Source organism: Sus scrofa, chromosome 13 (assembly GCF_000003025.6).
Source record: "Sus scrofa isolate TJ Tabasco breed Duroc chromosome 13, Sscrofa11.1, whole genome shotgun sequence".
In the NCBI taxonomy this organism is placed as follows: domain Eukaryota; kingdom Metazoa; phylum Chordata; class Mammalia; order Artiodactyla; family Suidae; genus Sus; species Sus scrofa.
Window position 1 is genome coordinate 137,083,260 of NC_010455.5, and position 13,914 is coordinate 137,097,173.

Here is a 13,914-nt window from a genome sequence, read left to right on the forward strand (position 1 = left end):
ACCTTGAGAGGGCTGCTCACAGGTCAGACAGGGCAGGTCTGAGAAGATGGCGGGGAGTGGGCCTGTCTGCGTGACTCCGGCAGCCATATGCTTCCAGGCCTCATGTGCCCCTTTTCCACCAGGAAATACAGAAAGGAGGGCCGGCCTGGCCTTCCCCCTGAAGCTGGCGACCCCCTCTCTGTGTCAGCTCTCTCTAACCCCTCCCCAGCAGCTGTTTGGAGCCCCCCAGCCTCTTGCTGGCCAGCAGCCCTCCCGAGGCAGAGGGTGGCCCCTGCTGTGTGCCTCTGACCTTCCTCCCTCATGAGGGGCTGCCCTGCCTGTCTCCCCAGCATCCTGTTTGCTGACATCGAGGGCTTCACCAGCCTGGCATCCCAGTGCACCGCCCAGGAGCTGGTCATGACCCTCAATGAGCTCTTCGCCCGCTTCGACAAGCTGGCTGCGGTGAGTCACCCTGCCCTCGGCCCTGGGGCCCCCATGAGCCCAAGCCAGGCCTGCAGGGGTGGCCTGACCTGGGTTGTGGGTTGAATGCAGTGATGGAGGACTCACCGGACCCAGGCCCAGGCGCTGTGCCCTGCCCACAAAGATGCTTTCACTGTGTCACTGGTCACAAGGGAGCAAGCCCTCCATCAGTGGATGAGGGTGGGGAGGCCAGCAGGTGTCACTGCCCAGACCCCCAAGTTTGTGGAATTTGTGTTGAGGGGAGTGGCCGCGGAGCCAGTTTCCTGATGAGATTGGCCAGAGTGAGAAGAGAGTGCGTCTCAGAGTTCCCATTGTGGCGCAGTGGTTAACGAATCCGACTAGGAACCAGGAGGTTGCAGGTTTTATCCCTGGCCTTGCTCAGCGGGTTAAGGATCCGGCATTGCCGTGAGCTGTGGTGTAGGTCGCAGATGCAGACACGGCTCAGATCCCAAGTTGCTGTGGCTCTGGCATAGGCTGGTGGCTACAGCTCCGATTAGACCCCTAGCCTGGGACCCTCCATATGCCGCGGGAAGCGGCCCTAGAAGAGGCAAAAAGACCAAAAAAAAAAAAAAAAAAGAAGAGAGTGAGTCTCGACCCCAGGTAGCCTGCCCACCGCTGTGTGTCACCCCCAGGGCTTCTGGAAAAGGGACTCTGCTGCTTTGGGACAGATGGGAAGTGCCCCACCCCAGGCATGGAGTGGCAAAGGACACCTTGGTCCCTTTGTTCCCGTTTACACTCTGCCATTGTTCCTCAGCCTTTGTGGCTTTGAGTAATGCTCTGGGCCTTTGTCGAGTCCTATGTCCTGGCCACCTTCTGCAGTGTCCACCAACACATGGACATGTCCCCTGAGCTGTCACAGGATGGCAGACCAGATCGCGGATGGGAGGCGGTGTCAGGCCTCCGAGGGCATTGACAGCGGCCCTCACACCTCACTGATTCTCTCACTGACCATGGGCAAGGTGCACAGGCTCATGCTTGGCCCTTGGGCATCAGAAGGGCCTTAAAGGAGAGTCCAGGGCACACAGACACTCGGGTGCCAGCATCCCGGCTTCATGAAATAACTCCTGGGAGCCACACTCGACAGCTCAGAATTGGCAATTAGCAATGGTCCGTCTCAATCCCACTCACGCGTGGGTTGCCGCCGCCCGGGATGACCTGGGGCTCTGGGCATTCTCGGCGCCCGTGCTTTGCTGACTTAGCACAATGCTCTCGGATGGATGAAAACCTCAGTCTGAGAGTCAGGCGAGCTTTGGTTATGTCTCATCTCTGCCTCAGTCTTTTCATAAAGGGAGCATCAGAAAACTGTTCACAGAACCTTAGGCCAAGCATCCCAGCGAGCCCGGGGCTGGGGGTGGCGTGGGCGCTCCCTGTCAGGGTGGGGCCGCCCTCACACTCATGGGTGGACCCCAGTCGCTGCCACCTTGGACCCACTGCATTCTTCTTGGGCCTCCGCAGCGGCCACACGAGTGAGTCCCTGAGCCTGGGACTCACCTGCTCCTCTCCTGCCACTCAGCCTGTCCTCTGTCCCCCATGGCTCCCCATAAGCCTGTCCCTGGGGCTGGGGCCACACCTCATGCTGGCAGCTGGGTCTGTGCTCGCTGCCCTAAAAGGCAAGTTATTCCAGGCATGGGGTGAATCTGCTTGCTTCCTGTTTCCTTCCCTCCCACTTCTCTTTCCTACTATTTTTAATTTTTAATTAATTTGCTTTCCAGGAGAATCACTGTTTACGTATTAAGATCCTGGGAGATTGTTATTACTGCGTCTCAGGGCTGCCTGAAGCCAGGGCGGACCATGCCCACTGCTGCGTGGAGATGGGCATGGACATGATTGAGGCCATCTCGTAAGTGCCTGTCTCCAGGGTGACTGCCTGCCTGTTGGGACATGGTCCATCCCCAGGGGACTGCCTGTCTGCAGGGGACTGTCCCACAGCCCGAGTAACTTGACTGATGTTGAATCGATGGAGGCAGGGAAACAGTGGGGCAGAGCCGCCTCCCAAGGACCCCGGCCTCATGGAGGGTTGATTTACAAGCGCTGGCTTTGGGCTTTTTCCTGAGCTGCTCCCTCTGCAGCAGCCTGGGAAGCCCTGCCCAGAGGGACGTGTCCTAGAGGAAGGGAGGGCTTTGCAGACCCCAGGGCAGTGGGAGGTGTGGTGCCACCTCTCCCGGAGAGGAGACCGGCTGGCAGCTGTGCTGTGCCCCGGACCGTCCTTCAGGTCTCCTCACAACCACCCAGCCAGGGGTTCAAGCCACCGGCCCCACTTCCCAGATGAGAAAGGTTGGGCTCACAGGGGCCAAATAGCTCCCCAGAGCAATACTGCAAGTGGATGCAAACACAGATGTCCCCAGTCAAGCAAGTCCATCCTTCCTGGGAGCAGTTAACCTACAGGATCTTTGGCCAGTCCTTGGTTCCTGCTGACCATACAAGGAGTTCTGGTCTTTAAATGACATGCACAAGCCAAGCTTCCATGTCAGCCAAGGGAGCAGGTCAGAGTTTGCCCCATTGTGGGTTCAGTAACTGAGCTTTAGAAGTGGCCCGAACAGGGCAAAGGAAAAGCCACCGTGGGCAAAGTCAGAGTAGCTAACCCAGAAGGTGGCCAGGCCACCCTGTTTGGCACAGTTCCTTTTGGCAGTCTTTGCCGAATGCCCCTGCGTGCCTGGGCTGGACGGTGAGTCCCTCTCCTGGAAGCATGGAGTCTGTTAGGGGAGAGAGGCCAGGACTCCCATTGCTCTAATACAGGCACTCCCGGTGGACACCATCAGGTAAGGGAGGGCCCGGGAGAGGGCATTTGTTCCCACTGGGAGGACCAAGACAGGTTTCATGACGGAGGTGGCCTTGGAATTAAGCCAAAAAGGTAGACTGAGAGATATCCACCTGAGCAAGTGGCCAGAAGCCTCGTGGATGGAAGGCACAGCTCCGGCAAAAGTATTTGCAGAGTTGATCCCAGGACAAGAGAAATGATGGGTGATGCAATATTCCCTCTGGTGGGTGTCAGCCTCTCACTAAGTGGGCTGGGGCGAGAGCTAGAGTCCACCTAGTGGTCCTGATTGTCACGCCAGGCTCAGATTGCCGGCTGGCTCCACAGCTGCTGGTGGAAAATGCACGCTGGGTTCCTCCCGCCAGAGCACCGGCTTCCTCCTCCACAAAGCTCGCCCCACACACATTCCCAGAGCTGTAGAGCTTCCATTCCACTCCCCCTCCTACGGGCGGCCCACCCACCTACTGGGAACCCCCCGGGGGATGTGCGTGGTGCATGTGGCGGGGATGAGCATTGTCTTCTAGCGTGTGGAATGCCCCTGGTCCTCTGCACCTGCCCCGGCTCCCTTCTTTCCTGGGCAGGACGTGTGTCCTCTTTCCATTATCCTGCTAATGAGGAAGAAACAGCAGTGTGGATGGATCTGAGAATTACATGCATGGGGTCTGGAGTGGCTATAACTTCCTTGTCCACTCAAGTTGGCACTTATGTACTTGCATTTTCAGAGCACAACTTAATTATTGGCTGAGGGTAGCGCTGGTTCAGGTGCCCTAGCTGGGCAAGGAAGCTGTGGGGCCTGGGTTTTAGTGTGAGGTGCTGCGCCACCTTGTGGGAAAGATGAGAAACAGCACCTGAGTGCCAGGGCCCGGCCCCTGCCCTTCAGGTTGAAGTCTCAGACTCCGGATTTGGGCTGGGCTGGAGAGAAATGACATTTTGACCCCCGTGCCTTCTCACACACCCTGACCCCCTGCCTTCCAGCCACTCCCACTCTATGCGCCTGGCCCTGACCCCCTCCCAGCCTTACCCCTGCTCCATCCCCAGGCTGGTCCGGGAGGTGACAGGTGTGAACGTGAACATGCGTGTGGGAATCCACAGCGGGCGAGTGCACTGCGGTGTCCTTGGCCTCAGGAAGTGGCAGTTCGATGTCTGGTCTAACGATGTCACGCTGGCCAACCACATGGAAGCTGGAGGCAAGGCGGGGTGAGTGAGGGGCTGTCATGGGGAAGGGGGCGGGGTGGGTAGGACGACCGGCTAATCACAGCACTGACACCACACATGGCAAGTTGTAAGGGGCATGATCAACCAGAAGATATTTACACAACCTGCAGCCTGTTGTGGGATGTGGGAGGTGGGGTAGACTTCTAAAGGAGGGAAAGGACCCCGGATAATTTTGAGGGTGGCCAGGACATAAGGAGGTGGGGGGTGAGCTGGCCAGGCAGGTGGAGCAGCATGGGGGCAGGTGAAGAAGGTGGGCGTTGGGGGAGGGTGCCAGGCTGAGTGAGCAGGCTGAGGACAGGCACAGGTAGAGGGAAACAGTACTTCCAAGGAATGGAAGTGGAACAGATGGCCTTTTAGGAACCAGGGGGAGAAACAGTGCCTGTGTTAAGAAAGACATTTGTGCCAGGCTGGGGGACTTGGACACAGTCTTGTAGTCAGCAGGAGCCACCGCTGGATTCTGAGCAGGTTTGCAGTTTGTGAGGCTGGAGGCCGTGTTCTCCCAGCACGAGGATGGTGTATTATGTTATTATAGTAACAGGATGTTGATGCGATAGGGTGTGGTCGTGGAGGACATGAGCTGGGGAGGGGCCCACCTGAGCCATCCTGATGATGCTGGAGGGCTACCGTCCACTAAGGTCGGCATCAAGGTCGGGGTTAGCATTTGAGCCAGAGTTCGGAGCCCTGGGATTTGAAGGATGGTTGAGTCGGCTGCAGTTTGGTTCTGCCTGGGAACCCGACTCTTGGATTCATACCTGCTTCGCTCCTCTCCCTGCTTCCTTCCCCACCTGTAGACGCATCCACATCACCAAGGCCACCCTCAACTATCTGAACGGCGACTACGAGGTGGAGCCAGGCTGTGGGGGCGAGCGCAACGCCTACCTCAAGGAGCACAGTATCGAGACCTTCCTCATTCTGCGCTGCACCCAGAAGCGGGTCTGGGGCCAAGGGCTGGGGCTGGGCCGGGTGGGGGACAGAAGGGCTTCATTTTGTCAGAGAGGACGTTTCTTTACCTTCTCTTTTCACACTCTCCTTGAGTCAAGTCCTGAATTCCTTAGGCAGTTGCTCCTGCGCCTCGGGAAGAATGGGAGAGCTGCAGAAGCCTTTTGAAGGCTGATGGCAAAGTGGGGATGTTTTCATTTTGCTTCTGTTGCAAAAATGCAGCAAACCTCAAATCAGTTAGCCACAGTTCAGCAGAAAGGCCATGAGATGGAAACGAAGCATCAGGGAGCTGCGTGTTTACCAGGTTCTATTTGCATCTGGTTTCTTATCTGCTTCCTAAACTAGGGGAACCCCACCACCCCACCCTGCCTATACTTACTTACCTTTTTTTTTTTCTTGAAACTCTTGTTCCCCTCTTTCCCTCTCTAGTCTGTCTTCTTTCTTCTTTTGTCTCAGCCCACACTTGCCAAAATGTGAAACGGAATTATTAGCAGACTTCAGGCTTCTATTTTTAATAGTATCATGTTCTATGTTCTTAATTTTTAAAGCAAATCCTCATTTTATATTTTACCCATTTTCTATTTCTCCCTAGATGAAGGTACCTTTGACCGATAAATCTTTTCAATTGAATGTATCCACTGGTCACAGCCTTTTGGTAGAAAAAAGCTTCCCTGTTTCTTGCCTAAGAAGTTAGACAAAATTAAGCTGTGAGAAAAGTTCAGAGAGTATCTTGGGGACAGCAAAAGGAGGTCTTTCAAGGTGGGCAGAGACCTTTGAGGCAGCCGTCCCCCCTGAGAGGGACTCAGAGGGGCGCACTGTCCGCTGTAGCAGCACAGCCCAGCACACGGGTCCTGGCCGAGGGGCTCGGAGGGAGCTGTGTCAGGCCCACCATAGACACCGGCAGAGGCATGGCAGAATTTAGGCACTTTGGGGGACGTGCTTGGTAGCTTGATTGAGTCATTTTAAAACATTTGCCTAGAGTTCCCATTGTGGCTCAGTGGCGAACCCGACTAGTACCCGTGAGGACGCAGGTTGGATCCCTGGCCTCACTCCTTGGGTTAAGGATCCGGCGTTGCTGTGAGCTGTGGTGTACTGGCAGCTGCAGCTCTGATTCGTCCCCTAGCCTGGGAACTTCCATAGGCCATACCTACAGCCCTAAAAGCAAAAATTAATTAATTAATTAATTAATGAAAAATGAAACATTTGCTTGTTATTTGGCCATAGTATAAAGGCACTGGAATCCCCCCAGCCCCTCCTCCTACATCCACCTGCTGGCTTCACAGGACCTCTAGTCTTGCCCCCCTGCCCCACCCAGGCTGAAGGCTGACCCTCTGCCCTGGGTTCTCTGGGTCTTTGTTCTTCTGTCTTGACACATGGTCCAGGAAGATGAAATGAAGCCAAAAAGGGACACGTGCCCCCCTTGCCCCCCAGCCCCGGCCCAGAGCAGTGTCTGCTAAGCAGGTTGTGTTCCCTCCCCTTTGCCTCCCTGATCTGACCCGCTTCCTTCCCAGGCTCAGGGAAGGAGTTGAGGGGGAGGCTGCCCGAGGTCTCCCCCGGCCTCTCCAGCCCTCTTCCTCGTGCTCCTGGGGATGGATGGACAGACAGACTGTGGTTGGCACATGGATAGTTGGCTGAGGCTCTGTTTGTGTATGTGTACAGTGCACGTCAGCCCTCGGATCTCTTGTGCTAATGACCCAAACCTCCAGAAGCTGCCTTCTGAGCAGCAGGGCCTGTCCAGCTGCCCGCTCTGCTAGAATGTCCCTATTTTGGGGTGGAGATTGGAATCTCAGGTTTCCTCTCCCTCCATCACCGCCAGACACCTTCAGACCCAAACTCTGCCCATCCCTAAAATTCTCTGCCAACCACAGATATTCCCAGGCCTCTCTGCTTTCTCGCAAGACAAACCTCATCATCCTGTGCTGCTGCTCCCACCTGGGCTGGCCAGGGCTGGTGCTGGGGGTTTGGTTGGATTTAGGATGCTTAAGTAGGTGAGCCTTAGCATCTCAGCATACCTCTGGGCTCAAGGCTGTGCAGGGAAGAGAGGGGCGGCTTCCTTAATTCCTACCTGGCCAGGCACCTGGGAGGAATGAGAAATTCCTTCCTTGGGCTCACCTGGTGGGTCCTGCCCTCAGGCTGATGCATCTGTGTTGTTCTCCCAGAAAGAAGAGAAGGCCATGATTGCCAAGATGAATCGCCAGAGGACTAACTCCATCGGGCACAACCCGCCGCACTGGGGGGCTGAGCGTCCCTTCTACAACCACCTGGGCGGGAACCAAGTGTCCAAGGAGATGAAGCGGATGGTGAGTGGCTGGAGGGGCAGTATGTGGGCAGCACTCTCCAGGGGTAGGGCCTTCAGTGGGTGACAGGGTTGGGCTAGGTCCCTCGTGTCACCCAAGGGACTCCGGAGAGCCACAGAAGGGGAGCTGGGAGGGGTCTTGGTTCTGACTTTGGACCAGGAGCCAGAGCACCTAACTTCCAGCCCTGGGCTTTCTCCATGAGCCCCACCATCTCTGGGCATGCATGCCAGATTTGGCTTTGGAGCAGGGTGGCGACACCCCCTCCTCCCTCCCCTTGACAGAGCTTGCTGGGTGCAGGCTGGAAGCAGGCCCGTTGGGCTGGACTCAGGGTCCAAACAGAGCCTCCAGAGGTCTCTTGGCAGTGTCTGGGGAGCCCTAGGGAGTTGGGTGGGTACCAGCTTGTCAGACACCTTCCAGCATCTGCTGCATTTCCTAGGCAGTTGAAACACATCTCTTGGCCCAGTTGCTCAGAAACCATCTCAGCACTCTTTGGCAAGTGCCAGATAATGGTCTTTTTGCCCTCTGCACTAAAAAACACCCCGCCAATTCCAGCCTTCCAGTGGGAACCTGCAGGCTGAGGGAGCAGAGGCCATGGTAGGGGTGCTGCCTCCATCTCAAAGGACCCTGCCTGCCCCGGGGGACGGACACCCTTAGCTGCTTCTGCACATGTCAGGGTTGGGCTAAGTCAGGGTGCGCTGCCCCATTCGGTCAGTGATGCTTGTAAGGTGGTGGGAGGAAAGGGAAGAGCGATGACGAGACGTCACGTCACAGCAGTAGTGTTTTCTTTCTTTTTATCTGAGAGCTTGGCTTCTACATCTGAGCTCAGTCTGTAGCTCAAGGGCAGCCTGGTTCCCAGGAAGGGGTTGTCCACCCTGGGAGGGGGCAGGAAGCCGTGTGTGTGTGTGTGTGTGTGTGTGTGTGTGTGTGTGTGTGTGTCCCGACTTTATTCCCACAGAACCAATTAGAGGAATTGGGGGGTGGCATTGCTGGCACTTGGATCCCCACGTTGGGGGTCTGTGCATCAGAAAGGGTTTAAGTTGCAACTGCAGGGATTAGAGAGACTCCATGGGGATCCAGCTGAGTCAGCAGATAGAGCCTGGGACCTGGGGGAGGTGACAGGCTGGGGACCGAGTCATTCTCCTTGCCAGCTAGCACGCAGCAGGTGACAAACTTTTCAGGAAAATGTACAAGAGAGAAAAGTGAATTGAGTCAAGACCTCCATTTTAACTTGTAATAGTAAAGAAGCAACGTGCAGGACACCAAGTTTATAAGGGACAGAATGGGAGAGACCAGCCTTCCCCAGGGCTGAACTTAGACATCCCAGACCTGGCCAGTGCCACCCAGGGCTCCAGACACCACTGCCCCACTCAGGGCTTGCTGGACCCTCCCACCTTTTCCCCCAGTTCTTTTTTTTTAGGGCTGCACCTGCGGCATATGGAGGTTCTCAGGCTTGGGGTCCAATAGGAGCTGTAGCCCCTGGCCTACACCACAGCCACAGCAATGCGGGATCCAAGCTGCATCTGCAACCTACACCACAGCTCATGGCAGCGCTGGATCCTTAACCCACTGAGCGAGGCAAGGGATCGAACCCGAGTCCTCATGGTTCCTAGTCGGATTCGTCTACCACTGAGCCACGACGGGAACTCCCTTATCCCAATTCTTTAATCATCTCGTGCAGACACCGTACCCACGTGAGAGGAAGCTAAGAGGATGAGAGGAAAGAAGAGAGACTGAGAGTGGGGTGCAGAGGGAGGCTCTCATCCAGGTGGGAGGAAGAAAGGGACAGGGAAGCAGGGAGAGTGGAGAGAGGACCGAGAGGGAAGGTGGGAGATGGTGGGGAAGCAGGAGACATGAGGAGCGGGGAAGGGAAAGGTGGGCCAGGACAGGGCGGGAGAGGAAGAACCAACCAGCAGACAGGAAAGGGGCCTGCCAGTGTGGTCTCCGTTTAAAATCTTTGAGAGTTTTTGTCTTTAGTGATGTTTGGGATAAGTGGACTCTTTAGTTATTGCAGCATCTCAAAGGAGGCAGTCTGGCCCTCTAAGCACTGGTTTGGCAGACGCATTAATCATTGTTAGGACGAGGAACCTTAGAAGAATTAGCAGATGGGCTGTAATGGGGAAACAGTCTCACGGGAGATTAGCTGCTGGAAAAGCTCCTCCGTGGTGTTAATTGCTTCACCCATCGGGGAGGGAATGGACAGTGAGCAGGGACGCCTCTGGAGAGGGAGAGAAGAGGATCCCCGTCCCCCTCCTGACGGGACAGAGTCACCTGAGGGGCTAGCATCACTGGTCAGAGTGTCTAGGCGGGGATGGGATGGGATCCAGCAGCCACCAGGCACACCATTGGCTTTTGGTGCTAAACTTGCCCAGAAATCTTTGAGAAAGAGATGCATAATGAGACCTCCTCCCCTGACTTCCACTACAAAGGGGGCGGGGGTGGGCGATGAGCTGCAGCAGGGACTGAGCAGTGAGAGAGGTTCTCACTCATAGTCAGCAGTTTCTTTCTTTCAGTCTTGTTCCAACTTTTACTCAGCTTTTAAGATGTAGTGATGAGCTGTGCCAGTTTATGTTTAGGCATGAGTGTTATTGGGTTGCTAAGGTTATTTATGAATAAAAAGGTGGACGGGGGAGGGCACATGCATGGACATCTGCTCATCTAACCAGGCATCAGGAAACTCTGCCTTCTCCGGGGGCGGCAGGCTGAGTCCAAGTGCCAGGGCAGACAGGCAGACTGGAGGCTGCCCCTCAGTGTGGACGTGTGGGAGGCCTGGCCTCCGCTCTCACGGTAGGTCAAGGGGAGAGGACTCAGGGACCAAACAAACACGGAGCTGAGCTGCTGCCCAGAAGTGCTGAGACGACTGCAGGAACCCACCTGAGGGTGTTCCTCCCTGGGCTGGAGACCATTGAGCTAGAACAAATAAGCAGGTGGGGGACTGGAATCAGCCTGCTGGACTGTTTGTTCTTTTTTTCCGTGTGTGTGTGTGTTTTCCTTTTCTAGGGCCACTCCCACGGCATATGGAGGTTCCCAGGCTAGGGGTCTAATCGGAGCAGTAGCTGCCCGACTACACCACAGCCACAGCAATGCAGGATCCGAGCCGCATCTGTGACCTACACCACAGCTTGTGGCAACGCCAGATCCTTAACCCACTGAGCAAGGCCAGGGATCGAACCCATAACCTCATGGTTCCTAGTCGGATTTGTTAACCACTGAGCCACGACGGGAACTCCTGGACTGTGTTCTTAAAGGCCCTTTGCCCAGGTTTCTCCGCCAGAGTGTTTTCTGACCCCAGCCTGGCCCCCATCACCAGCCCCAGGAGTCAGAGACGGGTGTACGAGAAACATTTCAGGTGTGGTTTTGAAACTGACAGCACTAACAGCCCAAATGTAGCCAGAACACGGACCTAGACTTGAACCCACGAGCCGGAACTCGAACCCAATCTAAACCCAGATTGGGACTTGAACCCACGGTTTTAAATTAGAATCACTTTCCCAGGGTCTGGACTCACTGAGATTCAGCTTCTTCATGTCTCCGCGCAGAAGGAATTCAGCAAGAGACAAAGTAACAGGCAAGAAATAGATTTAATGGGATAGGACACTTGTGAGAGATGCAAGCAGGCAGGCGAGGCGTCTTTGCCCCAAGGATCCGGTGGGCTACAGTTTTATCATCCAAGGGGAGTGGGCGTTGGAAAATACCACCTCTTCCTTTCTGGGAGTCGCAGCTCCTCCTTAGTATCTGGTAAGGCCTGTATTCAAATCAGCAGAAGGGCAGTCCTCAAACTCCCGCCCTTGGTCTGAACCTGAATGCAGGTCTTACCCCATCCCCCACCCAACGACCTGAGGTGTATCTCATGCTTCCACTAGTCAAGCAAGCCTGCCTTGTTCTGAAGGCTTTTTTTTTTTTTTTTTCCCCCTTGTCTTTCTGCCATTTCTTGGGCCGCTCCTGCGGCACATGGAGGTTCCCAGGCTAGGGGTCTAATCGGAGCTGTAGCCACCGGCCTACGCCAGAGCCACAGCAACAGGGGATTTGAGCCGCGTCTGCAACCTACACCACAGCTCACGGCAACGCCGGATCCTTAACCCACTGAGCAAGGCCAGGGATCGAACCTGCAACCTCATGGTTCCTAGTCGGATTCGTTAACCAATGCGCCACGACGGGAACTCCCTGATGGCTTTCTTGAACAGTTATTAACTTACAGTGATCTCCTAAAGTCCCCTAGGCCTCCCTCTTTATCTATGGTCCTTTATTGGGACTTCTACACCTACCTGTGCCTACTCCATCCCTATCAGTGTGAGCTGTGGAGACCATCATGGGCAAACCATGGCACAGATGTCCTCCAGGTAAATCATTGCCAGCCCCCTAGCATGATCCGTGGAGAGCTGGCCTCCGCTGCCCGCCCAAGCTGGTGCCCTGACAGAGCACATCCACAGGTGCCGCCACCTTCCCAAGGGATGGGGACGGTGAGGTGGGCCGGGTCCAGCAGCCTGGACTGAGGGCTTGATGCTTCTCAGAGGACAAGGGGAAGGGAACACAGCCACCAGGCAGCCCAGGAGGAGCTCAGAGCCCACAGCTGGGCACTTGGATGTGACACTAGGGGCGGCAGAGGCCCCTGGAAGCCCTGAGCTTGGGGGGAAGAATAGACAGCACCTCAGTAGCCATGGGCCCCATGTCTGCTTTGGAGCCCGGCAGCTCTGGCTCCAACATAAAGCCCACTCCTCAGCAGGAATGAAGAGCAGCATGCTCATTTGGGGTTTGGGTTCCCCCGATATTTGCCCCCCTGCCCCGCCACCGTCTGCCCAGCAGTGTGCTCCACGCTGGGCGGCAAGGATGAGAGGTCACCCTCTGTCCCTGTCCTGGCAACCTGAGCCTTACCTGAAACTGCCTGGCCTGGGATGCTTGCACCTCCCCCACTGCCTCCTGGATCCCACTCTGTCCCATCTGAGGGGCCTCTCCCTCCCTGCTGCCACAACTGCTCAGACCCTGACACACTCCTACCCTTGGTGGACTTTATAGGTGAACTCTAGATAGGGCCTCAAGTTTGGCAACCAGTCAGGGCCTTTCCCACCCTCACCCCTGCCCTGTGTGAATGGACATCAGAACAGTAGGCCAGCGGGGGCAGGCAGGCGCCTCGCCTCCTGGGTCCCAGCCAACGCCAGCCTTACAAGAACGCATTGGTACTCAGACACCAGAAAAGCAGTTGCAGGTAACCAGAGTTTCATTTTCTTTAGCTCAAAACTTGTAAACTCCCAGGAGCTTTTATGTGTGCTCGGCGGAGATAGGGCATGAGTGTGCATGAGTGTGTGTGTGTGTGTGCACTAGATGGGCTTAGCAGTACCCTATTTCCATCTGAATGAGTGGCAGAATTGGGAGGGGGACAAGGAATTGGGTGTGAGGACAGGAAGAGCTTAGACACATGGATTTTGCCAGTGGGGGACGTGAAATCACAGTGTGCCCAGGCATCTAGCCAGGAGCCTGACCCAAACCCAGCTGTATTCTCCAGAAGAAGGGAGGCGGGGACCCCGGAGTGACAGTGCTCCTCATGTCCAGGCTCCCTGGTAAACTGTGGTGAGAGGACAAGCCACAGCCTCCCCACAGCCCCACCTCTGGAAGCCTCGGTTTGCATTCCCTCCATCCTCATACTCCTCCTCTCTCTGTGTGTCTCTTTCAGGGCTTTGAAGACCCCAAGGACAAGTGAGTAGCTTCTTCACTCCTGCTCCCTTGGCCCAGGGGGGTGGAAGGCTCCAAATCTGCCTGGAGCTCAGTTTTCCACACCCCATGGAGGACAAGTCCAGGGCACAAGCCCACTGCACCTGAGACAGCAGCCCAGGAGTCCAGGCCCCCGGCAGAGGCTGGGCCTCCACACCGCCCATTCGGCATCTCCTCCCCACACTCACACACATGCATATGCACACTGGCACACACGTATGCATGCACACGCACACACACGCATACACATGAAGCTTCCAGGAAAATACAGGCTTAGCACCCAGGTCGCCAGCACCTGGCCACATCCCAGCGCCCTAAGGAAGTGTCCCCCTTGGCTCCTCCCCTTCGCAGTCTCCAGAACTGTCCAAAATCCTACTTTAGGGCTGGGCTTCACTCTGGGAAGTAGGGTGTTTCGTTCAGCACCCAAAGGTCATGAAACCTCCTTCCCAGAGAGTGCCCCGAGCCAGGTGACAGCAGCCAGGTGATTCCCAGTCCCTGCCGCAGAAGGCTTGCCATCTGGTCTGGGCCTTTGATTCAGGATGATTT

General features: G+C 56.0%; 1 protein-coding gene across 3 annotated transcripts in view; it reads left to right on the plus strand.

Moving 5' to 3' along the window:
* ADCY5 (adenylate cyclase 5) overlaps window positions 1–13,914 on the plus strand; it is a 168,050-nt gene that overhangs the window by 117,514 nt on the left and 36,622 nt on the right. For all 3 annotated transcript variants that reach the window (XM_021070244.1, XM_021070242.1, XM_021070243.1), the window contains exons 4-9: window positions 330–441; window positions 2,172–2,299; window positions 4,253–4,411; window positions 5,221–5,362; window positions 7,528–7,668; window positions 13,331–13,353. In XM_021070244.1, coding sequence (XP_020925903.1) covers window positions 330–441; window positions 2,172–2,299; window positions 4,253–4,411; window positions 5,221–5,362; window positions 7,528–7,668; window positions 13,331–13,353 — 705 coding nt within the window. The remainder of the gene's footprint in view (window positions 1–329; window positions 442–2,171; window positions 2,300–4,252; window positions 4,412–5,220; window positions 5,363–7,527; window positions 7,669–13,330; window positions 13,354–13,914) is intronic.